Below are 24,451 nucleotides of genomic sequence, written 5' to 3'. Positions count from 1 at the left end.
ACCGGTTAACCGGGTACTGTTGCCAACACTATAAATTAGAAATTTTGTTATAACAAATTAATAATTTGTTTTAACAAATAAGTAATTTGTTATAACAAATTATTAATTTGTTATAACAAATTACTAATTTGTTTTATTAAATCAAATTATTTTGTTATAACAAGTTGATAATTTTTATAACAAATTGATAATTTGTTAAAACAAATTAATAAAAGATAATAATTTAATTCTGTTTGTATTATCGCCTCTCATTGGTTGATTTCCAAAAAGGAACGCAAATTATTTTGTATAATCTGGTTTGGTATGGAGACACACCCCCTTTATGACCAGCTTAATCATCTTATCCATGCAATCCCCTAATTTCCTGTGCTCAGAATCCATGGAAAATTCCATATTTAATAAATGTACTTTTAACTTCAAACAGTTAATCGATCTTACATACCTCATGTAAACACAACATCATGGCTGCTAGATCTATGTATCAGTTATTACCTCCCCTCGCTTTCTCATCACTTCCGTTACTACGGTTGTATTATTGCGCAGTAAATTTGAACTCATAAAAAGCAACATAATTTTATATCCAACATGTCCAAAGTTGTTTAATTATTTTAAAATTAAATTATAAGGAATGTCTCAAATTCTTGGCCAAATTATCGAGTAGTATTATCGCGAAGCGGATTATAAAAAAGCGTAAACACCCAAACCAGATTATACTCAATAATTTGGCCAAGAATTAGAGTCATTCCTTAACTATTGCAGCCCTAATATGCTTGCGTACCAAGTATTCTGTTTATCCTGCAACTTTTTTACATTTTGAACTTCAAAACAAGCTATTTTCGACCCGATTTAGGCACATCTCTTCTGTTGAAACTAAAATTCTATGGCATAAACATTGCAATATACATGATGTCACAATGCTTTTAGAACATCGGAATACATGCACAAGGCTTCATCATTGTTCATTAGGACATTGACTGAATAAATCTTTGGTGTATTAGATTGTACTTCTATTAGGTCAATGCAAGGGGAAGTTGCAGGATAGATTAGCTTTATAGATAAATCCAGGGAAATTATAAAGGGGGTGGAGGTTAGGGCTGTATCAATATATCGATATATCGATACGTATCAATATTCAAGGAGCATATCGTATCGAAAAATAACTTCCAATACGTATTGGGCAGACATTTTTCTTCTAATTCTGTGAAAAAGATGGGAATTTTAATCACTAAACATTAAATTTAACTTTTTAAAATTGAAACTGACCAAAAAACTATAATCATTAAGGACATAGCACAAGTTATATGATTATTAAAAAATACATAGATAATTTTATTTTAATATGCTGATTTTTCAGTCATTTAAAGTTTTAATTTGAAGTGTTATTTGTAGTAGCATTGATGCTAGATTTAACTTGGAAATAGATTATAAAACATTTAGTTTTTATGAAATTTATGCATTAAACGACTTTATAAGACTATTTTGATGGACTTGTTTAAGAATCCAATATATCACATATCGCTTTAAAAAATGTATCGTATCGTATCGAAATTTTTTGCTCAATACACAGCCCTAGTGGAGGTTCAGCACATTTTCATAGGGTGTTGCTAAAACCCTCCATACAACTTTTTTTGTCAAACAAATCCCATAGATTCATGCTAACTATTCTTGTTGTTGTGTTTTTATAAAAATTTATTGTACTATTATATATTCATGAGTCATACACAACATTTAGCCTGGAAAGAAATTTAGACACAAAATTATAGGATTTTCAATAATATTTTTATTGGAAATTTTTTCTGATTGATTTCTCTTGTTTCCAATGTTGTTTTTTTCCCGACAAAAATAACTTAGCAATGGTCAGTAATACCCCCGCTCTGATGTAAATAAACACTATCATGTTAATATACACAAGTTCAATATCAAATAAACAGATAAATTTGAAGTTGACATCAGTTTCATATCAAAATTAATCCCCCCATATGACATGCTTCAACAAAGAGTGTACTAAAATTAAGCATCTGCTATGAATAGTTAATGAGAAAACTGCGACGAAAATTTGTTATATATGAAACAGACAGACGCACAGACAAACAGGAAGTTGACATTGGATTTAAACAAAAATGTATCCCACCATATGGCATGCGTCAGAAAAGATATGTTAAAATTTCAAGCATCTGCTTTGAGTAGTTGCTGAGAAAACTGCGACAAAAATTTGTTATGTATGAAACGGACAGACGCACAGACAAACAGGAAGTTGGATTTGAACAAAAATGTATCCCAACTTATGGCATGCCTCAGAGAAGATTGTGTTTAAATTTCATGCATCTGTGATGAGTAGTTGCTGAGATAACTGCAACGAAAAATTATTATGTATGAAACGGACAGAGACGATTGTGAAGATGTGTTAAAATTTCAAGCATCTACAATAAGTAGTTACTGAGAAAACTGTGACGAAAATTCGTTACGGACAGACACACGGACACGCAGACAGACAGACATACAAGGGTAAAACAGTATACCCTACTCTCCTTCGGAGCGGAGGTATATCTAGTTATGCTATTCAGATTATGCACGCAGTGTCGAATTCGCGAGTCAAGAAAGGGGGTGGCAGTTTCGGGTCTGTGTAGGGGCCCACGGCCACATTAAAAATTGATTTATTAAACCTTGTGTACATTTTGGACACAAAAAGGGGGGGGGTGGATCTATTACAACTTCTAAGACCTTTCCGATGAGCGGGAAAACACACTCATTTTTTACGGGGTCATTCATATACGCCACCCCCCCCCCCCCCTCACAAACATGCACACATATGTGCCGCAAACAAACAAAATTTAACTTCAATAAATGCAAAGATTCTACAATCTGCATTATATCTACCACAACTTTGGCTATCCAGAAAAGTACTCTATTTTGAATAAAATTTTAACAAACAGTGTGTATAAGAGATGTTTATTCGAGCTTGCCGTAAAGGTTTGCCCTAAACGTAATCTTAATATTTTTTTAAACATTTTTTTCTCTTTCCATGGTTCATTTAGATATCAAATATTTGCTCCCCCCCCCCCCCCCCCCCCCCGCCCAGTCATAACCTTTTTACTACGGAAATGTTCGTTCAAGTTCACATTCTCACCCTTTTTGTGAATATAATAAATGTAGTAAGTTAGTGTAAAAAAAATAGTACTGAAAGATGTTGGGAGTTGGAACTTATCCCCCCTCTCGAATCAAACAATTGTTTTCTTTTTGTGTTTTATCTCCCCTTCCGAATCAAACAATTGTCTCCTTTTTGTGTTTTTTGCTTGTCAAATACTTTTCAAGTTCGTTTACCCCCAACCCCCTTTTCAAATTCGATTCTATGTGACTGTATGTCTATGTAAGCGAGTTTTTGTAAAGAAGAGACTGAGCATGACAAAATCAAAACTTGTATTTAATAGTTGGGGAATTGAATGTGTACATGATATATCGTTTATGATAAAATTTGTGTATTTTAAGTGATTTAATCCAAAATAATATATTCCGTTTTCCGTTCCGTTCCGCTTTCCGTTCCGTTTTCCGTTCCGCGTTTTAGCAACACCCATTTTCATAATCCCCTCCATACAACTTCACATCCCTAACCATGCTAACTTCGTTGCTTGTGTTATAAAGTACTATTCTTTAGCATACTGGAAAGAAATTTAGAACTTCTTATACAATAATATTTTTATCATTGATTTCTCTTGTTTGTTGTTTTTTTTCCCCGCAAATACTTAGAGAGGGGCGGAACCCCCTTTGTTGCATATCAAATACGTTTAAGGACACTACATGCCATTACAAACCGACAAATACCTTAAATGGGTGTATTTCAAATCCAAAGTGGTTTAACGATTCTTGTGCCCTATTAATAAGCGCTTCTTGTTGTTCTTTACTTAATTCCATTGTGTTAGTATCATGACATGCAGCCTTTCAACAATCAACATAAGATGAAGATGATCAAAACTACACTAAAGGAAATTCTAACTGGAATATAATTTTGTGTCTTCCAAACCCGATCTTAAATGGAGGCCACTTGGGCAGCTTTTTTCAACTGAAGCCTTATAGTTGTCCTATTACACTCACATGTTTCTATAATATTTTTTAAACCCATATAGTATAAGAATAACACATTATACTATGGATTAAACAAGTTATTACCGAAACACCTTATAAATATATTCTTGATTTTGATATAATTTCAAAACTTTTAAATGGCTGATCGGTCAAAAAACTGCTGATTTTTTTTTTTTTTTTTTGTCTTTACCCCCTTTTAAAACTAGAACTGTCCAAACGGGACGAAATACCCCCCGCTGGGTTTATCAGAAGTAAGTTTTTCCATAAGAAAGATACGGACCGGACACAAATTATGAAATTTTTCTTCCAGTGACCTTGAACTTCCCCAAATGACCTTGGGTCAAGGTCATGACACACCCTTGGGTCATGGGCAATCTTTGTGTGAAATGACAACCTACCAAGTTTATCTATAGAAAAGATATGGATTGGACACGAATTATGAATTTTTCTTCCAGTGACCTTGAACTTCCCCAAATGACCTTGGGTCAAGGTCATGACACACCCTTGGGTCATGGGCAATCTTTGTGCGAAATGACAACCTACCAAGTTTATCCATAAGAAAGATATGGACGGGACATGAATTATGAAATTTTTCTTCCAGTGACCTTGAACTTCCCCAAATGACCTTGGGTCAAGGTCCTGACACTACCTTAGGTCATGGGCAATCTTTGTGTGAAATGACAACCTACCAAGTTTATCCATAAGAAAGATATGGACTGGACACGAATTATGAAATTTTTCTTCCAGTGACCTTGAACTTCCCCAAATGACCTTGGGTCAAAGTCATGACACACCCTTGGGTCATGGGCAATCTTTGTGTGAAATGAAAACCTACCAAGTTTATTCATAAGAAAGATATGGACCGGACATGAATTATGAAATTTTTCTTCCAGTGACCTTGAACTTCCCCAAATGACCTTGGGTCAAGGTCCTGACACTACCTTAGGTTATGGGCAATCTTTGTATGAAATGACAACCTACCAAGTTTATCCATAAGAAAGATATGGACCGGACACGAATTATGAAATTCTTCTTCCAATGACCTTGAACTTCCCCAAATGACCTTGGGTCAAGGTCATGACACACCCTTGGGTCATGGGCAATCTTTGTGTGAAATGAGAACCTACCAAGTTTATTCATAAGAAAGATATGGACCGGAGAGGAATTTTGAATTTTTTCTTCCAGTGACCTTTAACTTCCCCAAATGACCTTAGGTCAAGGTCATGACACACCCTTAGGTCATGGGCAATCTTTGTGTGGAGTAGTAGATTCTAATGTCCCTCTGTAAGAAAGATATGGACCAGACACGATTGCACAGACAGACGGACAAGGGGATTCCTATGTACCCCCCCCCCCCCCCCCCCCCAAACTTCGTTTGCGGGGGGTATAAAAATTTGAAATCCCTATAAAAATCTGCTTGCATATTCTATGGATGTACTTCAGGGGAGTTCATAATTTTGAGTTGCTTCTTTTCTATTAATTCATGTACACTCTAAAATACAATACAACGAAAATGTATTGAAGCTTATGCACTTTTTCATGTTTGCTCAGGGCAGGTGCACTAAATTTTGAGTGTGCTCATTTTTGAACATTTACTGCAATATACTACAGAAAAAAAGCAATCATATCTCACATTTTTTATAATTACAAGGTAGATTGTCATAATTTTATAAAAATCCAGAACTATATTCAATTTGAAAGAAAACTCATAAAATAAACTTTTTTCAAATATGCTTTCTCTAGATAATAATGCCACTGTAAAAATCTTGATGCATGCTAATCCCACATTTTTGTCAACAGTCTGAGAAATGGTTCTGTCCAGAAATTTATTGCTTGAAAATGCTGTGAATGAATCAAACAAAGATGATTTTTCCAGTTTTATTGAACTTCAACTTAAAAAGGAAGATATTATAATACATGTACATTGCCTTACACATTAAATTTCATAAGACAACATTACTTTGTTTTCCATCATGAGCTTTTAGTTGAGATATTGCACTACATTGATTTTTTTTTTAAATTCTATCACCTTGTTAGGTATGGTTTTTCATCATTAAAAAACAGTTAAATGCTGTTACTAATACATGTACTACCTTAGGACATTCTACAATCATTTTGGTAATAAAGCCTCATTTTTTAGAATTTTTTAAGGCACATTTATTTACTTTTTTTTTATACTGCTTTTAAATTCAGAGTAAGTCATATAACTGGACATTGTATTATTTACATCTGTACACCATCTGTAGGCAACTTTTACATTAACAGTTAGGGAACAACTGAACACAGTGTAAACTGTAACATAATTCTGGACTTTTAAAAAAAGAGTAAACGAGCACTTTCTTATTGGCTGTCCAAATGAAAATTGACAACATGTACAATAGGACATCGTTTGATTGGTCGACAGGCTCTGCTATTGGGGCGGGGGAGGTTGTTGTCGGAGGAACTCTTCATAGGCGGCTTCTATCTCCTCGTCCATGTAGTTTTCACTGTATGGCCCCCTAAAAAGATATGAGAAAAGTCAACAATAACTACTGTTGAAACTCTTATTTAGGAAGTTATTAGTCCATTTACAACAATGGAATGAAATTTTTTTTTTAAAATTCAATGTATAAATCTTTTGTTTATTTGCAAGTTGTGTTTAGTATTCACTTTGTTTATTCATTTTTTCTGATAATTAAAACTTTCGTAATTTTACCATTCAGATTAATTTGTTCATTTTTTCAAAGATAAGAAGAAAAAATATACAAGTGGTTTTTCTCTCATGGAAAAACTTTAAATGTTTTCTTTCTTTTAAATCAAATGGCTACTATTTACTGACAAATGACCCTTACGTTTGATAGTATCCATTATCGTACTCCAGCTGGTTAGGGTCTGATGACCAGGCCTGGTAGTCGCCGCCCTCCACCCAGGCATTTTGTTCCTCGAATCCTTCCGCCTCCCAGCGTGCGTATTCCTCCTCCTCCTGTAGGTAGCTGTTGTACGCTTGGTCGTAATAGCCAGCCTCCTCAGCTGTTATTGGCTGACCTTGCTGATTGTAAAATACAGGTTCATTCTGGAAAGATAAGAAAATTTATACCATAGCATTTTGGATTAAATGTAAGGATAAAATATATAACATTCACAATGTAAAAGGATTTTTTAAAACTACTATATTGTGGTGAATATGAAAATATTCTGTATTCAATATGAAAATGTGAAAGTTTATGACAATGCTGACAATATTCTGTATTCAATATGAAAATGTGAAAGTTTATGACAATGCTGACAACAATGTTCTACACCAGACTTTTGATCAGAAAAGCTCATTTGAATCTTTGGCTCAGGTGAGTCATATTTTGATCCCACCTCTGATGTTTCGGAGGTCCGTGTTTGCTCTACTCCTATTTTATATTGTTTGATAGACTTTTGAGCTTGAATGCTGTTCGTTATCTCCATATATTTCATTTACAGGCAACTAAGGAGGGTACATCAGGCATTACTTAAACCATTTTCATTGGCTGAACTGAAACCTTAAAATAACTTAGGACTTCATGAATTTTTAAATACCTGTGTGAATTCTGCTGCCTGTTGATAGACTGGTTGATAAGATTCTTCAGGTGTTACAGGATTTGATGATCTAGATCTTCCCCAATTATTGTCTTTTAAATCTATCACAGATTTTATTAAGCACTTGCTAGTTCTGAAAAGAGGACAAAGTTATACATGAATAATAACAGTATTGTAGGAAGTACAAGTAAGCAAATTGAATAATCAAAAGATTATTTAAATACATACCTATTTAGGTCTGGGTAGGTATCTAACTGTCGTATCTGTAGAAATACTTCATCATAAGAACCTTCTGATGTAGTATTTAAATAAGCTGTATCTTCTATTGTGGACCCTGTCAGCTTTAAAGACAAAAACAAGAGGCCCATGGGTCACAGTGTTCACCTAAATACCTCGATGTTTACTTTTCTTTAGCTGAGTTATAAAAAATTTCAATCCTTCATTTAAAAGTAAAGAATGCATATTAAATCTTTTTACTGGGAAATCACTTATTTTTGTGGGGTAAAAAAAGTTTAAAGAGAAAAATTGAGTTAGCAAGGATAATACATGTACTCTTAGACTAGTTGTAGAAAATTTAACATTTGTGGAATTTATAAGTTCATGGGTTTTTTTGTACCCTAAAAAACGTAAAAATATTATAAGATATTAACAATTTCACAGTATCTATAAATTCAAAATACTGTCCTACCTTAAGCAGCTGTGTGGCACATTTAACAGTGAAATCTGTGGGATGTTGTAATAGAATCAATAAAAGATCCTTCAAGACAGGGCTTCGTAATATTCCTATTTTCTCTAGTGTCATTTTCCCACCAACTTCCTTTTCAACCTGCAAAGAAATTCTTTACTGTTCATGACATGTCAGAACATAAAAATCAGCCTTGGAGATCACTTAAAATAGCTGAAATGTATTAAATACCTCTAGGTTGAGAAAGAGCTCCCCTATAAACATTGTGAATCCACAAAGACGGTCCACCATTTGGGGATTTGCTATCATTTCATCTTTCTTCAAATATTCTGCTTTACACCTTAAAAGAGAAAAAAATATTTAGATGTCAAAACAAAAGTACACCATCTTATAAAAAGTTCATATTCACTGTAATTCAAATACATGTAGTATAGTGTAGTGTACATCCTAGACTTATCATCTGCATGTTGGGTCCAGTTGGAGCTTACATTATAGTACATGTAACTTAGAATGGATATGCTCCTTAAACTTCAACCTAGTCATTCATTCAGAAAATGTAGGTCATATGAAAGCATCTGAAGCAAGTTTATCCCTGGATGCATCATTTGTGCAAGTCTGGTCCACGTAAAGCTTTCAGTTACTGTGGAATTTATTGAGACCAATTTAAGTGGATTTTCAGGACTGGTTCATGTGGACATAATATTGTGTATATGTACAAAATGAAATATTACTCATTTATTATCCCCTTTTTACTGATTTATGGGAGGGTATCAATTCACAGACGAGATGTACCTACAAATTCCATGAAAACTGAGCCAACATGAAATCTAATGATTTCACAGTACATGTATTTGGGAATAAACTTGCTTCTAAAACTTAAGGTAGGGCTCTGATGCCAACACCTGGAGTATAGCCGAGCTCATCTCATTTTATTAAAAAGAGCTAAAATAAACATATACAAGAGGCCCAAGGGCCTTGAATCGCTCTTCTGATAAATTATACAGTCTATCCTAAGACCCAAGATGCATCAACTGACAACGTTTAATGATTCTTAGCCAGTTAGGGCTGAAGATATTTAAATGTAACTATAAAATACTATAAGTAGGTCATGGTGACCTACTTTTTGATTGAAATTTTCTGAGGACACAAGATGCATTAATTGACAAAGATTGGTGATTCTTAGCCAATAAGTACTTGAGATATTCAAAAGTGGGTCACAGTGACCTACTTATTGGTCAACATTCTCTGAAAACCCAAGGTGCATAAACTGACAAAGTTTGACAATTCTAAGCCAAAAAGTACCCTAAAATATTTAAATATAGCCATAAATGTCACAAGTAGGTCACCGTGACCTATATTTTGATCATCATTCTCCAAGAACCCAAATAACAAAGTTTGATGATTTTAAACCAATAAGTACCCGAAATACCTAAATATAGCTATAAAATGACAAAAGTAGGTCACTGTGACCTACTTTTAGCTGCAGATCTGTAGCGTTATGGTTTTGTATAGTTGTCTTTGACCATAACGCTACAGAAAAAAGGTGCAATTTACGGCGCAATATTTTTTGCGCACTTTTGGGGAGAATTTCCCCACTTTCCAGCAACGGTCAATTAACTACCTTTCACTCCCTAATTCTAGGCAAATTATTTAACTTATCTGTATATTTTATCCATCTCCCAACCCTCTATATTCGTCTCTACAAGTAATAAACTCGCTTGATTAAAATTATTTGTTAGATTGCTGAAAATTCACTTCAAGCCAGTTTATTGCCTGTAGAGACAACTATAAATGGTTGGGAGGTGTATGAATATACATATTGGCTACAGAATGTGTCTAGAATTAGGCAGTGAAAGGTAGTTGATTGAACAAAGCTAGAAAGTAGAAAAATTCTCCCCAAAAGTGCGCAAAAAATATTGCGCCTTAAATTGCACCTTTTTTGCATTACGGGATCTGTAGCGTTATGGTCCAAGACAACTATACAAAACCATAACGCTACAGATCTGCAGCTAACCTACTTTTGACCTACTTTTAAGTCGATATTCTCCGAAAACCCAAGATGCATCTACTGACAAAGTTTGATGATTCTAAGCCAATCAGTACCTGAGATATTCAAAAGTGGGTCACCGTGACCTACTTTTTGGTCAACATGCTCCGAAAACCTAAGATGCATCAAATGACAAAATTTGATGATTCTAAACCAATTAGTACCTGAGATACATAAAACTAGCCATAAAATGTCAAAAATAGGTCACAGTGACCTACTTTTTAGTCGACATTCTCCCAAAACCCAAGATGCATCGAATGACAAAGTTTGATGATTCTAATCCAATAAGTACCTGAGATACATAAAACTAGCCATAAAATGTCAAAAATAGGTCACTGTGACCTACTTTTTGGTCGTTAATCTCTGAAAACCCAAGATGCATCAACTGACAAATTTTAATGATTCTAAGCCAATTAGTACCCGAGATACTTAAAACTAGCCATAAAATGTCGAAATTAGGTCACAGTGACCTACTTTTTGGTCGACATTTTCTGAAGACCAAAGATGCAGACAAAATTTGATGATCATAGGTCTAATAGTATTCAAAATATGCCTTTTAAACAATTTGAAAACAAATGCCTGCAAAGTTCAAAAAGTAGGTCACAGTGACCTACTTTTTGATAAATATGTTTTAAGGCCTCTAGATGCATCAGCTTACAGGATTTGGTAATTCTAAACTTCTCGGTGTCTGAAATAATGGGATTAAATGTTTTAGAAAAGATTAGCCATGAAATTCAAAAAGTAGGTCACGATGACCTACTTTTAAGTTGATGTTGTTTGTGGACCCAAGATGCACCAACTGACAAAGTTTTATGATCATAAGCCTTAAAGTGTCCAAAATATGCCTCCAAATCAATTTGAAAACAAAAGCCCATAAAATTTAACAAGAGGCCCATGGGCCACATCGCTCACCTGAGAAGTGTTGACAATTCTGTTCTTTACCAGATTTCCCCATTGTAATACATAATGCATCCCCACCCTACCCCACTGATCATAGACATTTAGACATTTTGAAATCTACACTACCCCAGGATCCTTCCATGTGCACATAAGTTTCAGCTTTTCTGGCCCAGTAGTTCTTGAGAAGAAGATTTTCAAAGATTTTTCCTATATATTTCTATGTAAAACTTTGATTCCAAATTGTCGCCCCGCCCTAAGTTGACCTACTTTTGTATTAACATGATGTCAAGTCCTGAGATGCATCAACTTACAAGATTTGATGATTCTAGTCTTTATAGTAAGCAAAATATCAACGTTTTTAATAAGTATAAATTTTGGTCAACTTTGAAGTGACCTTGAGACCACGCCCTTTGCCCCAGGGTCATGCCTTGAACAATTTTTAATCTTCAACATATCCCGACCCTTGTATGTAAGTTTGGTGAAAATCTGCCTGGTGGTTCTGGAGGAGGAGATTTTTTAGCAACCAGTACTTTTGGTTTTATTTTCGTGATTATCTCCCCTTGTTTTAGGGTCCCACCTCTAATTTTAGTATAAATGGTAGCCCTTGGGCCAAGGATACCCTGTGACAAATTTGACAATAATTGGGTTCTTGAGTTATGGCCCATATTCTAAAAAGTTAACGCACACCGCACGACGCACACCGCACAAATGGCCATAGCATTAGCTCTTTGAGCCTTTGGCTCAGAAGAGCTAAAAAAGAGAATAAATACTGTTCATACCTTGTAAGAAATGCACCTCTAAAATTTTTAAATATGGGATGGGACTTTAATTCTTTACATAGCAGCTTACAAAGTCTTGCACCAGTGTATCGAAAATTGGGTTCTGTTACACACTGTAAGCAGAAAAATCATAAGAATCATTCTAAATACATACAATTTAACAATGTATAAGAGGGCTTATTAAAAAGGCCATGAAAACTTTTATCACTTTCTGTAGGGAAAATTACTTCAAACATTCCTGATTATGTTAACCATAGAAGGTATTTTACCTATATACATGTAGTACAATGTATTGGAAAATCAGACTGTCATTTCCAAAATTTGGTATGGGAAACAAATTTTGCTTTTAAAATGTGACATGGAGTACATATATATGTTGCTAATAATATGATATCTGATCCAGAAAATGAACACAACAAAACATCAGTATTATAGAAAAAGAAAATCAACCCCTCCCCCCGGCCCCCTCCCCTCTGCTCATTCCTGCATACATTTCAAAATTTCTACATTTATATATTACCTGTTCAAACAGCATCTCTATGACACTGTTCTAGATGGACTATATTACCTGTTAAAACAACATTTCTATGACTTTATCCTGGATGGACTATATTACCTGTTCAAACAGCATCTCTATAACACTATCCTGGATGGACTGTTCAGACTCTGGCAGCTGTTTCATCTGGTCGATGACCACCCTCATCAGTTCCTCCATGTTCCCGGGCTGGCTGATGAGAGCGGTCAGCGTCTCCTGGAAACTGTTCAGGACCTCCTCCCCGCTCGGTGTGTAGTACTCCCCTATCTGTAAATCCTGGAAGTCTTCATATAGGTTCTGTAAAACAACCATTCTTACAAAAATTAGACATTTACAGGTAAAACTAGAAAAAAAATCCTTCTTTTATCCACTGTCTTTACATTTTATAGACTGAGGTGATTTCCATATTTTCTTTCTTCTATCAACAATAATATGTCTCATAAGGTTGATTTTTTTTTGTTGTAATTATATAATAGTAAAACTTGTCTAAACTGAACACTAAGTATGACAAAATCCTTCCTATTATATTAACTTAAAGTCCTTTTCAGTAATTTCATTTGTTAAAATATCATCTAATCGGAAATGTTGTTTCTATGGAATCAGTGGTGTATTGATTAGGCAAGTCTTTTATATCTGTTATAATTTTAAATCAAATGAACCAGATTTGCGTTTTAAATCTAGCCTAATTTCTACAATGAATAAGGGCTCTAAATTTCAAATTTAAGATTATATAGTCCACAAAACCAATCATTTTAGTAATAGTAAAGGCATAAACATGCAGAAGAAACCCATCAGATCAAGGAAAGGGAAGAGGGGTTAGTCACTATTCATAAAGAAAGATTCAATTCATGAATTTAAGTTTCATTTGAACTCCACCACCAAAATGACCTCAAACTTTGAGAAAATATACCATGGAAGAGAGAAAAAAAAAGATCAAGTCTTAGAGCAATTTTTATCTTCTACATTTAATGAGATATATTTCAACTGGTAAATAAAGGATACCCATGCCAATCAATATGAAAAAAATATCAATTTCACTATGAAAAGACAATCCAGCATTTACATAAAGGTATTACAAAGTGTATAATACATCAATAAAAGGAGGGGTGAGGAAGTACATTCATGTGTAAGTAAAATGAGAGGGGTTAATAAATATACATACAATGAGAGTACATGTATTGTGTATAAGTACTGTGCATATCATTCTTGAACTTAGATGACACATGCAAGTCCAACTTTACACACACATTGCTCAGAATTACAAGTGAAGATCAAACTGTCATACCCTCAAACCCTATCAATGAGAGAGGATTAGTGTGGCCAGGTATATTGTTAAAGTATAGTGTTGAAGTATTTTGTCTGGTTATGTAGCCTGCTGGGATCAGCCCCAGGCGTGATGCACTCTTGGGATCAGCCCAGAGTGTGGGTTCTACTTCTAGCCTCTGGGGATCAGCTCTAGGCTATGTATCTTGTTTACATCCTCTCGGGATCAGCCCAGAGGTCCGTCAGGTTTCGTGGCCTGCTGGGATCAGCCCCAGGCATTATCACTCCTGGGATCAGCCCGGAGTGGCGATTTGTTCTTGCCTCTAGGGATCAGCTCTAGGCAATGTTTCTTGTTGAGCATCCTCTTGGGATCAACCCAGAGGTTTGTCTTGTTCGTAGCCTGCTGGGATCAGCCCCAGGCATTGTGCACTCCTGGGATTAGCCCGGAGTTGTAATTTGTGCTTGCCTTTAGGGATCAGCCCTAGGCAGAGTTATGGCTAGTGTGTTTTTGGGATCAGGTTGGAGTGGCTTTAACAGTTAAGAGTAGGAAGGAAAGGTAGAGAAAGTAATGAGTAGCCCCCAGAGTGCCAAACAAGTATGAGTTTTGAGATTTACATTATTGTATACTTTTTTTTTCTACGTGTTCAAGTGTTTTTTATGAATTATTGATATGTAACCAACTGAACCTCATAAACCTTGTTTTGTTTTGTGTATAAACTGTACTTCTTGTGCTTAAATTCCCTGTCATACCGAGGTGCATCCTTGCAGAAAGCTGAGCTGTGCACAGCAGAGTTTCCTACAGCACCACACGAGCTCCATTGGTAAATGACTCACTTGACTGCAGTATGGACTTTCTGATACATTTGACAGTGCTTAAACAGAGACTCCTTAATGTCCATTTTAAATGATGTCATTTCTTCGAACATTTTGCATGCAGTCCATGCCTTGTGTAAACCATGAACATAACCTGACAACTCCTAGCTAGCACATCATGAGCACTCTGCAGAAGAGCAGTCAGTTGTCAGTATGAACTCTATAGAGTAGACGCATGCCATGGGATGATGGGAGTCCATAGAAATGCCTTGGTTACTGTCAAGATGCTATGAAATCATCACCTTTTGAAAGTTTTCTTGATCACCATTCCATGGCAATCCCAGAAATTTTAAAAACACCTTGCCAACTCTGTAGGAATACAGCTCTAGTGTGACAGGGGCTGTAGATGATACATGCTTGTCCACTTTCAATCTTTCATCCAAAGAAAGTTCAGAAGAATATAAGTAAAATATATTGTCAATACTAATGCTAAATCTATAAGAAAACATCAAAACATGCCTCTTACTACCAATTCCATGATTAAAATTCATAGGAAAGGTATATTATGAAGAAATATAAGAGTTTACATAGCATTAGATCATGCAATCAATAGGAGAGATGACTGGACAGGACAAAATACAGATCTAAACAAATGAAAGGACAGAACAACTGGACTAGCCTCCTATACAAGTGACAGACACATACAAATTACATGTGTTATACCTTTGAATACTGAGGGTAGGGCTGCTGTCTGGGAACAAATTCGGCTGCTGTTACAGAAAACGTAGTCTGCAAAAGCAAGTAACCAAAGAATTAAAGTCCTAATGCATACTGTATCCCAAAGAATTGTGATGATTGATTTGGATAATTTTCTTTAAAACTAATTTTAAGTGATATGCAAATTATCTGTCCATATTCACTGTATTTTTCTCATTTTTTTTTTTTATAATATGAACAGAAGAACTAAAGCTTTCCCAAAAGTTGTGTTATGTACAAATATTGGAAATTATATTGATAAATAAATAAAGTGTGATAATTTAAATTAAAAAAGAGATTGTAGTTTTGACTGTCTTTTTCCTAAATTATGGGAAATAAAGCATTAAAAACAATTTTTGTTAAGCATAGCTAATGAAGCTGCCTTGCACACTTGAAATTATCTGCTGTCCAATGTGCTTAGTACTCAGACTAAATCAATCAATGGTATAATAGATGAGATTGCATTCTAAATCATTACAATGTACTTAAATTAAATAAAACACTCCCTGTAAAATGTTCACATCTTTTGTCATCATGTTTTGTTTATACAAATCATAGTATCCACAATAAATCAGTAATTCATGAACTCCTTGTAACAAGACAATGAGTTCTACTTTGTACTTCTACATGTACTCATGTAAGATGACAGTCTTATTTAAAATATGAACATGAAAATCACCCATTCTCAACAAATGGTTCAAGTTTATAGAACACATGTCATTCTATTTGCCTATAAATGTAAGCAATTTAGTTAAATTAACACTCTATGTATGAATACTCATATGGACTATCCCACACCAGCTTGTTTGACTACCACATTTTTGTTAAAATTTAAAAATAATTGAACCTGAAATGACCATGAGCACTTTCGATATTGTTTCACTATGATGTATATTCTCATAAACATTTCAGTGACCCTTTCCGTCTCTTATGTTGAAGATGTAATATTGATAAAGAGTTATATTCCAATGTGTATGTCACACTGACAGAAGTGGTGCCAGCCTCAAAGAATAAGCTGTGATTATCCTCATAATTTTGCTCATTTCCCTGTCTATAACTCTAGCAATGGTGAATCAGTCTTGAGAAAAAGACACACAGATTACAATAAGATAACATTAATACAGCAGTAGGGCAAACAAAAAGCCCATACCCCAGAAACCTTTCTTTTTTTCTGCAATTAACCAATTACTTATCTATTCTCTCACCTAACTTTATTCTGATTTAGTACAAAGTTGAAGCCAAAAGATAATCCTGCATCAATATTTTAATATTACTGAAAATTTGACCAATGACATTTATTAGACAAACCATTTTCTTTAATTTTACACAGACATCAAATATCCTGTGTGTTGCATTGCAATCACTCAGGCACTGCTAAAGATAAAACTTTTATACATGGTGTTTTTTTCAACATTGGAAGTCAAGTACTACTTTAACAAAAATTAAAATATGATGGCAATGGTTGTCATTATGATGCATCAGTTGATTGTAAACTTCTTTACTTTTGTCCCAAAATGTGTCAATTTTACTTTTTAAATATGGTAATTATGCATCTTTCTACTTAAAAACAAAATAAAAATTACATCTAATATACAAACCTTCCTAGGTACAAATTCTGGCGCATTAACTGAGAGATTGCTTTGGGGCTTTTTTGGTGAATCTGAAAACAATAAGAGAGTGACATATAAAATATACATGATTATATTACGCTTTCAATTGAAAATGCACCCATAACGAGTTCTCATTTTACAAAACTACATCGTTTTAGACCAATTTCAACTAAACTCTAGTCTTTCACTCTTTGTTATAGAATACTGATTACTGAATCAGACTGTGTGCAATTTTTTTTATGGCCACAGTTTTGCAGCTATAATTCTCTAGTTGAAACAACATTAACTCAAATTCCTTGCAAAGGAAGTTAAGTACATGTACACCAAACACAGAGTCAGACCTCAATACCATGTAAAGCAGCAGTTTATTTACACTTTGAAAATAAGTTCCATGACGTGTACAATTTGTTGTTTACGTTTAAAAAAAATTAAGGTCCGAATTTAGAGTTAACAAAAAAATAACAGGAGAACATTGCAAAATTTGCAATTTAACCATAATTCAATGCTTTCTTGTTTTCATTTCAGTTATAGATGCTACCAGATGGCAAGTTACAAATCTTGTTATTATATCCCAAAATTATGAATTTACAGTTTTTGCATCAATAATGTTAATCAATATGATTAAATACAAAATCTAGCTATACGAAAGACGTGGTTATCCGTAAATCAATTTACAACATGTGCAGATAACAGAGTAAATTCGAGATTTGATTCATACATAGTTCATTTCGAAGTTTCTCTTGAGTAGATTGGTGGGGTTTCCTAAGACCGGCTGGATTTACTGGCGTCCCATTCACTTCAGAATCTTTATCTTTTCCACCTGCTTCTGAAGACATCTCAAAATAAGTGAGACAATCTTCGCGAAAATATGTTTCTAAAAATAATAACAAATAATGTTAATTCTTACGTTGAGTGATTCGTGCTTCGGTGTCCTTATTTTTTAATTTTTTTTCAAAGCAATAAATTTTGCTGTTTTAAAAGAAAACTTAATTAACACAGTCCGAAAATTAAGAATCATTCATTTTCGAATTTTCAGGATGTGAGGGAAGCCGTCTCAGATTTTAGATAGTGACCCCCCCCCCCCACTCAGGACCCATAGCATTGTGAGAATTTCTATTTGATCCCAGCAGTGAAGTCTCAGAATAAAACAATACAAATAGAAAAGGAGAAAAAAATATGTTAAAACCAGAATATTTTATGTCGTGAGGAGGGAATGGGAGGGAGTTTAAGCTTGGATGATTATGCAACTGTTTATTTAGCTTAAAATAAAAATATCGATTTAATTTTGATGGCAATTTCAAGTGTATTTTAGATTATGGCTTGGAGGGATACCATGTACATCCAAATATAATAAAATTCTGCAATTTGATGACAAGTACAGATCCAGCATTTTTACGAAAATTGTGTATATTTATTACAAAGATTTTTGACACTGTCTGTCCTCCTGTAATTTCTGCTCGTCCATAATTATTGTAAATATGTATATATGTACCTCTTGTACCATTTGTATGGTTTTTTGAGAGAATAAATGAATGAATGAATGAATGAAAGGGATTAATTATCATTATCTATATATTTATTAAGAGTAACTAAAAGCTTTAGTAGCTTAATCAAGTTTAATAGCGTAAATGCCTGTTCTCATGCACCTTTCATTCATGTGCCTGAATGAATTTAAAAAACGTAATCATGGCAGTGTTCTAATAAATCTTAGATGATCCTATAATGTACCTCGTAAATAATCTTTTGCGGTATAGTGCAACCGCAGAAACTGAAAACGCAAAAATTAACTTGCTATACCTTTTAGGGGTTAAATCGCAAAAAAAAATTCCAACCGCGGAAAATAACCGTTATACGGTATTTAAAAATCGATTTTTTATATCAGGAAAAAAGCCAGATTTTATGATATCAAACATTCGAATTTTTGACATTAGAAAATCATTTTGTGATAGAGAGAATCAGTTCAAATTTTGATATCAGAAAAATGATTTTTTGATATCAAAAAGTCTATTTTTTTTGTTTTGTTTTGATATCAAGAAATATTTTTTCTATGAGGTGCCGTTTTTATATTTTCTTTTCGGTATTTTCTGAAATAAAAAAAAAGAAATTCTTGATATCATTAATTCAAATTCTTGATATCAAAAAATATTATTTGATATTATATAAAAAAATCATATCTGAAAATTATTTTCTGAATCTTGTTTATTTTGTGATATAAAAAAAAATCGATTTTTTTTTATTTTTTTAATTTTTTTTTTTATATCGGAAAATGATTTTTTTATATCAATTTTTTTTATACATGTATCAGAAAATACTTTAAAGTTTAAATATTAAAACGGCGCCCTATATTTTCAAGAATTCGAATTATTGATGTCAACAATTTCTTTTTTGATATCAGAAAATACCTCAAAAGTATTATAACGACGCCTCATATCCATGCATTCAAAAAATCTAAAAAAAAAATTATTAATTAAAAAAAATATTTCAAAACGGAGCCTAGATATATTGTGGCCTGTCAGGTACCCCTAGAGGTTACGATTTGGGAAAAATCACATGGGAACACAATAAATAAAAATGCGCATGATAATCAATGATGTGCAAGAAATTTGATATATTGAGAAATATTGTAAAAAGTTGGTTCAAAAGCTTACCCCCCCCCCCAAAAAAAAAAGAAACAAAAAAGCACCTCTTTCATAGACAAAGGGCATGGAGTCTGTTGTTAATGTTTTTTTTCAAATGTCAATTGCTTATGAAATAAAAATTAATGACTAAACAGTAGAAAAACTGTATAAAATTTTAAATTCCCAAGAACGCATTAACTAGCACCCGCACAACAGCTCCGCAGAAACGCAGGTTTATCAACATTTCCACGCGATGACGAAAAGAAAACTCGAACAGAATCACACTGAAAAGAAGAAAAAGAAAGTCAGAGAAGAAATAGTGCTAGAATCTACAATATCCTCCGAAGAAATTCCCAAAACTCAGGTTTGAGGCATTGAAATTACGATAATCATTCCCTTGTCTCTTTGTATGTTTGAGTAAATTCGGAATGAAGTTCTATACAGTGTGTAAACCACATGGGCGCTTGTTATTTAAATTTTGAATGGTAAATAACTTATTGTAACACCAATTCTATATAACAAAATCACATTGAGTCTGTGCTGAAACTATATTTTCAGTTCTGGATTTGTGAAAATTATTGAAAGTAAGAATATAATATGTTGGTTTAATTAACAGACAAAATGGACAAACAAAGAAAGAGTGCTTGTTTTTTCGTCGCGAGGGATCTCATACAGGGGCCGTCACTTGATGAATGACTTACGGACCCTTATGCCTCATTCAAAAGCTGGTTAGTTTTAAAAATTGCCATTACATTTACTTGTGATTAAAATAATCTTAAGAGAATTGCTTTTGAATTCATGAAGAATTAGGACAGATTATCTGAATGTATTGCTTTTATGGTTGTAGTGTATCCATTTATTTGACAAGGTTTCTGATGAAAGAAAATCAAAGTGAAAGTGAATACCTATTTTGATTTGTTGTGTGATTACATTTTGAATTCTGGCTATGATAAAGTCATAAAATGGAGCCAAGATTTGATAAATCCTCCCAATCCATCAAATCTAAATTATTTCACATTTATGAAACAATATCTTCATATTGTGTAAATACAACATTTCTCTTGATCTCTTGTTCTACACACCTTGTATTAAGCATACATTGTGTAAAAGCGTACATAAAAAAAGTTGACGAGGATTGAACAAAGCATATCACTTTATTTTGCACACAATTGTCTTTAGGAACATGATGTATTGATTGGTGAATAGTTTATATAAGGAAGAGCAATCAAGTGAATCAATTAATTAACTAATTCACTTATCCTTAATGAACTTTATTATCTGTTAAACCTCTTTCTTATTTGTAGAATCAAAAATGGACAGAAAAGATCAACTGTTTGTCATCAATGAGGTCAGTTTCTAGATTGATGATATTCACATTTGCTTTAAAAAGCTTTTTTCAACTTTAAAAAAAATGTCTGTTATTTTGTTTTCAAGATATGTATCTATCAGCTCTACTTAAGTTTTCTTATGGCACACTTTTGTTTACAGATGTGTGAGATGAGAAATTGTTCAAAATGTATTTACCTGGAAGCAAAGAAGAAACAGGATCTTTACATGTGGTAATGATTCTTTGTGGTAATGTTTCTTTGTGGTAATAATTCCATGTGGCAATGATTCTTTGTGTAAACGGGTGTTTGTAATTGTGTTATGTGATATTAATTCTTTGTGGAAATGGGTTTCAGTAATTGTGTTATGTGGTAAAGATTCCATGTGGTAATGATTCTGTGTGGTAATGGTGTTTGTAAGTGCATTTTGTGGTAATGATTCCATGTGGTACTAAGTACCAATGACTGGTACAAAGGGTTATGTTACTGATTGACAATAATGATTCTTCAAGTAATTACTGATGGTAAATATTTCATGTGGTAGTAAGGGTTCATAGTGCCACATGATAATTGTTCTATGTAATGTCACCAGTGATACGCAATGGATTATTGGGTTAATTATATACAATTGAGAGACTCTTTAAGATCTTTTTATTTTTGCAGGTTGTCAAACGTACCAAGAGGACCTTCTGCCAAATTCCTGATAGAAAATTGTAAGAAGATACATTTTATTTATGTATATGACAAATCTAAAGGTTTTTCAAAAGTCAAACTGCTCATAAAGGAGAATTTTTTTAATTAAAATAATTTCATTTTGACAGTACACACAATGTCAGAGTTGAAGATGACTGGGAATTGTCTGAAGGGCTCCAGGCCTTTACTCTCATTTGACCAGGTAAAAACTAAAAAAAATGATAAATTATTTTTGAACGTTGCTAATAACATTATTACGGTATTCCTGAGTATCAATATGGCACTGATTGGAAAAAATGTATTTCTTTCAGGAGTTTGATAAAGAGCCACACTGGACCCTCTTAAAAGAACTTTTAATACAGGTTTGTATGTCAGTCAAAAGATCATATCTCAAATTTTCTATCTTGTTTAAAATATAAATTGTATCTAAATGTGAACATGCTGGTAGAAACCAGTATATGAGTGAACCTGGTAATGTATTTTATTGCAGATATTCAGTACGCCAAACCATCATCCTAAGAGCCAGCCATTTTTTGATCATGTGTACACATTTTCCATTGCTGACAACCGAATCTGGTTCAGAAATTACCAGATTCTGGAGGAGGATGGCTCCTTAGCAGAGATTGGTTAGTTTCAATGGTTTTTAATATGAGAGAAAGCCTTGAACTCATTACTACATTTGAAAATTGGTTTCTCTAACCTCATTATATATCTCAAACACCATGGATATGTTGAAATGATATGGAAGTCCCAACCATTTATTCTCTTACGTCTTGAATTTTAAATATATTTATTTCTTGAAGTTTTTTCTTTAGACCCATGAAGTCCAAGATAATGAGGTTCAACTGTATGTTATTTGTACATGTGACCATTTGTAATGTATTTACCATTTTAAATGGTAAACTGTTCTCCTAAATAATGGTTTGCTACAGTGTTTGCTATTTATGAAGAGGGTTAAAAAAGACTTTTTTCCTAGTGCTTGTAAATTGTAATATCTGGAGATTTTTTTTAGGACCCAGGTTTGTTTTGAATCCTATCAGAATATTTGATGGCAGCTTTGGAGGAGCTACTTTATACCAGAATCCCCATTATGTATCTCCAAATGATGTAAGTGATCCAGCTCATAACTCTGTTATTGCTCTTAACATGGAACAGAATTTAATTTATAGTCCCATGGTCAATGGATTAATTATAGATCACAGAGTGGTATAAAAAGGCCAAAGATAAAATTATATTGTTTCATTTCTAGTAAATGTTAGAATCTGATTGACGGTAAAGGGAGTTCCTACATTTTTTTTTTACTTTCTTTTTAGATTTGCGTTACATTTAAGTTTAATGATTAATACATATATGACTATCTTATTTTAGCTGAGACATTTGATGAGGAAGAAGGGTGCCCAGAAATACATGTCCAGAATCCAGGCCAAAAAATCCTTGGAGACGCGACGTGGTCAGCCATCTTACGAGACCGACCCCACAGACGAGGTGTTCGTTACGATACGACCTGACGCTTTTCAGGACGATTCTTGATAAAGGATGAAACGAAAATGGTTGATATTGTACAGGAGTGATCTATGCAATATTGCAGAACACTATTTATATATCAAGCTTAAATTTCCAAGGGAGAGTAATCTATAAAATGAGAGATTTTTTTATTCAGTCATTGGACAAAGACCAGGACCTTTCTTATTACTGTATTGTGAAAAGGTGAAAGTTTTACTGTAATGAAATAAATTGTATGACTTCAAAGTTACTAACTGTAAAATTACCAATATATAACATTACCTGATGTAAACCCTTCATAATAGACCATTTGACATAAGACTCCCTAATATGAACTTAAATGAAATGGATATTTGAATAAATATTGAAATTTTGTTGAAACTTTTCTTTTTGTATTGCTTGTGTACTGGTAATGAAGCTTGTGCAGTTGCATATGCATGTAACTCTGGGATATGTCTTTGCAAGAAATAAACTCACTTTTGTAGCAGCAGCCATGCCTCGCTCTTACCACATTACTTCTTTGGGAGATGTAATTGAAAAATCCTTTTTATGGAGAACAATACCCAGTTTAGTTCAATGTCATTGATAGATGTATATTCAGTTTAGAATTTGCAGTTCATGTCACCTGCAAAGGAAAGTAACGGTTGACACTTGCATGACCATCAGAGTTAGGGATAAGTTTTTTTATGTCCCCCTTCTAAGAAGGGAGGTCATATTGCTTTTAATACTGCTGTTTGTTGGTCAGTCTGTCTGTTGGTACAACAACAGTTTCCCTTAATTTTCTTCACAAGGGTTCCACATACTGAAATGAAATTTGGTGCACAGATTTATCAAAAGAATATCTAGGTCAGGTTCTGTTTTAGGTACCATTGATCAATTTTTCATAGAGTTATGCCCCTTGGATTTGGTTGCAAATTTCCATAAGCAAGCAGTTCAAAAATTTCCCCCTTTTGATTTGCATTTTTCCCAGATGGAAAGACAGATTGGCTAATTAAGAGTGGATGCTTAACAAAGAAAATACTTGGAATGGCCTTACCTTGAACTTCATCTAAACCTAAGTCCTACAAAGGAACATTCCTACAAAGGAACATGAAAGTTAATTTTACAAATATTCACAACTTTATCAACAAAAAAAAAACATAACTATTTTCACATTTCTGCATGAAAATTCTTAAAAATACCATTCAAGGTACATGTGCATTTACTTTGAGAAAAAAGATTTTTTTAAGTTAAACTGTTTAATTTTGAACTACCTATCAAACATCAATTTTGCCCTACACCTACTAAACCCACAATGA

At 33.6% G+C, this 24,451-nt stretch overlaps 2 protein-coding genes across 3 annotated transcripts; one reads left to right on the top strand and one right to left on the bottom strand.

The window, feature by feature from the left end:
* Window positions 1–6,034: 6,034 nt before the first annotated feature.
* On the bottom strand, window positions 6,035–17,911 carry LOC134230995 (polyadenylate-binding protein-interacting protein 1-like). Of its 2 annotated transcripts, XM_062712862.1 has the most exons (11): window positions 17,733–17,911; window positions 17,003–17,064; window positions 15,372–15,437; window positions 12,654–12,869; window positions 12,038–12,150; window positions 8,543–8,651; window positions 8,315–8,452; window positions 7,855–7,967; window positions 7,627–7,759; window positions 6,912–7,132; window positions 6,035–6,578 (listed from the first exon to the last, which is right to left on the bottom strand). In XM_062712862.1, the coding sequence occupies exons 1-11, from the start codon at window positions 17,848–17,850 to the stop codon at window positions 6,491–6,493; spliced, it is 1,377 nt and encodes a 458-aa protein (XP_062568846.1). In that variant the 5' UTR covers window positions 17,851–17,911; the 3' UTR covers window positions 6,035–6,490. The 2 variants fall into 2 exon arrangements, with proteins under 2 accessions (XP_062568846.1, XP_062568847.1); XM_062712863.1 differs by lacking the exon at window positions 15,372–15,437.
* A 1,931-nt stretch (window positions 17,912–19,842) lies between these two features.
* Window positions 19,843–23,534, top strand: LOC134230994 (ribosome biogenesis protein BRX1 homolog). Its single transcript, XM_062712860.1, has 10 exons — window positions 19,843–19,996; window positions 20,249–20,360; window positions 20,937–20,980; window positions 21,121–21,191; window positions 21,621–21,670; window positions 21,779–21,852; window positions 21,962–22,012; window positions 22,141–22,276; window positions 22,663–22,757; window positions 23,019–23,534. The coding sequence occupies exons 1-10, from the start codon at window positions 19,886–19,888 to the stop codon at window positions 23,178–23,180; spliced, it is 906 nt and encodes a 301-aa protein (XP_062568844.1). The 5' UTR covers window positions 19,843–19,885; the 3' UTR covers window positions 23,181–23,534.
* The last annotated feature ends 917 nt before the right edge of the window (window positions 23,535–24,451 follow it).

Source organism: Saccostrea cucullata, unplaced genomic scaffold (assembly GCF_032062105.1).
Source record: "Saccostrea cucullata isolate Sc308-1 unplaced genomic scaffold, CSIRO_AGI_Scuc_v1 ctg4437, whole genome shotgun sequence".
Taxonomy (NCBI): domain Eukaryota; kingdom Metazoa; phylum Mollusca; class Bivalvia; order Ostreida; family Ostreidae; genus Saccostrea; species Saccostrea cuccullata.
Note: the sequence above shows the minus strand (reverse complement) of the source record. Positions and strands in the feature narration are given on the sequence as shown.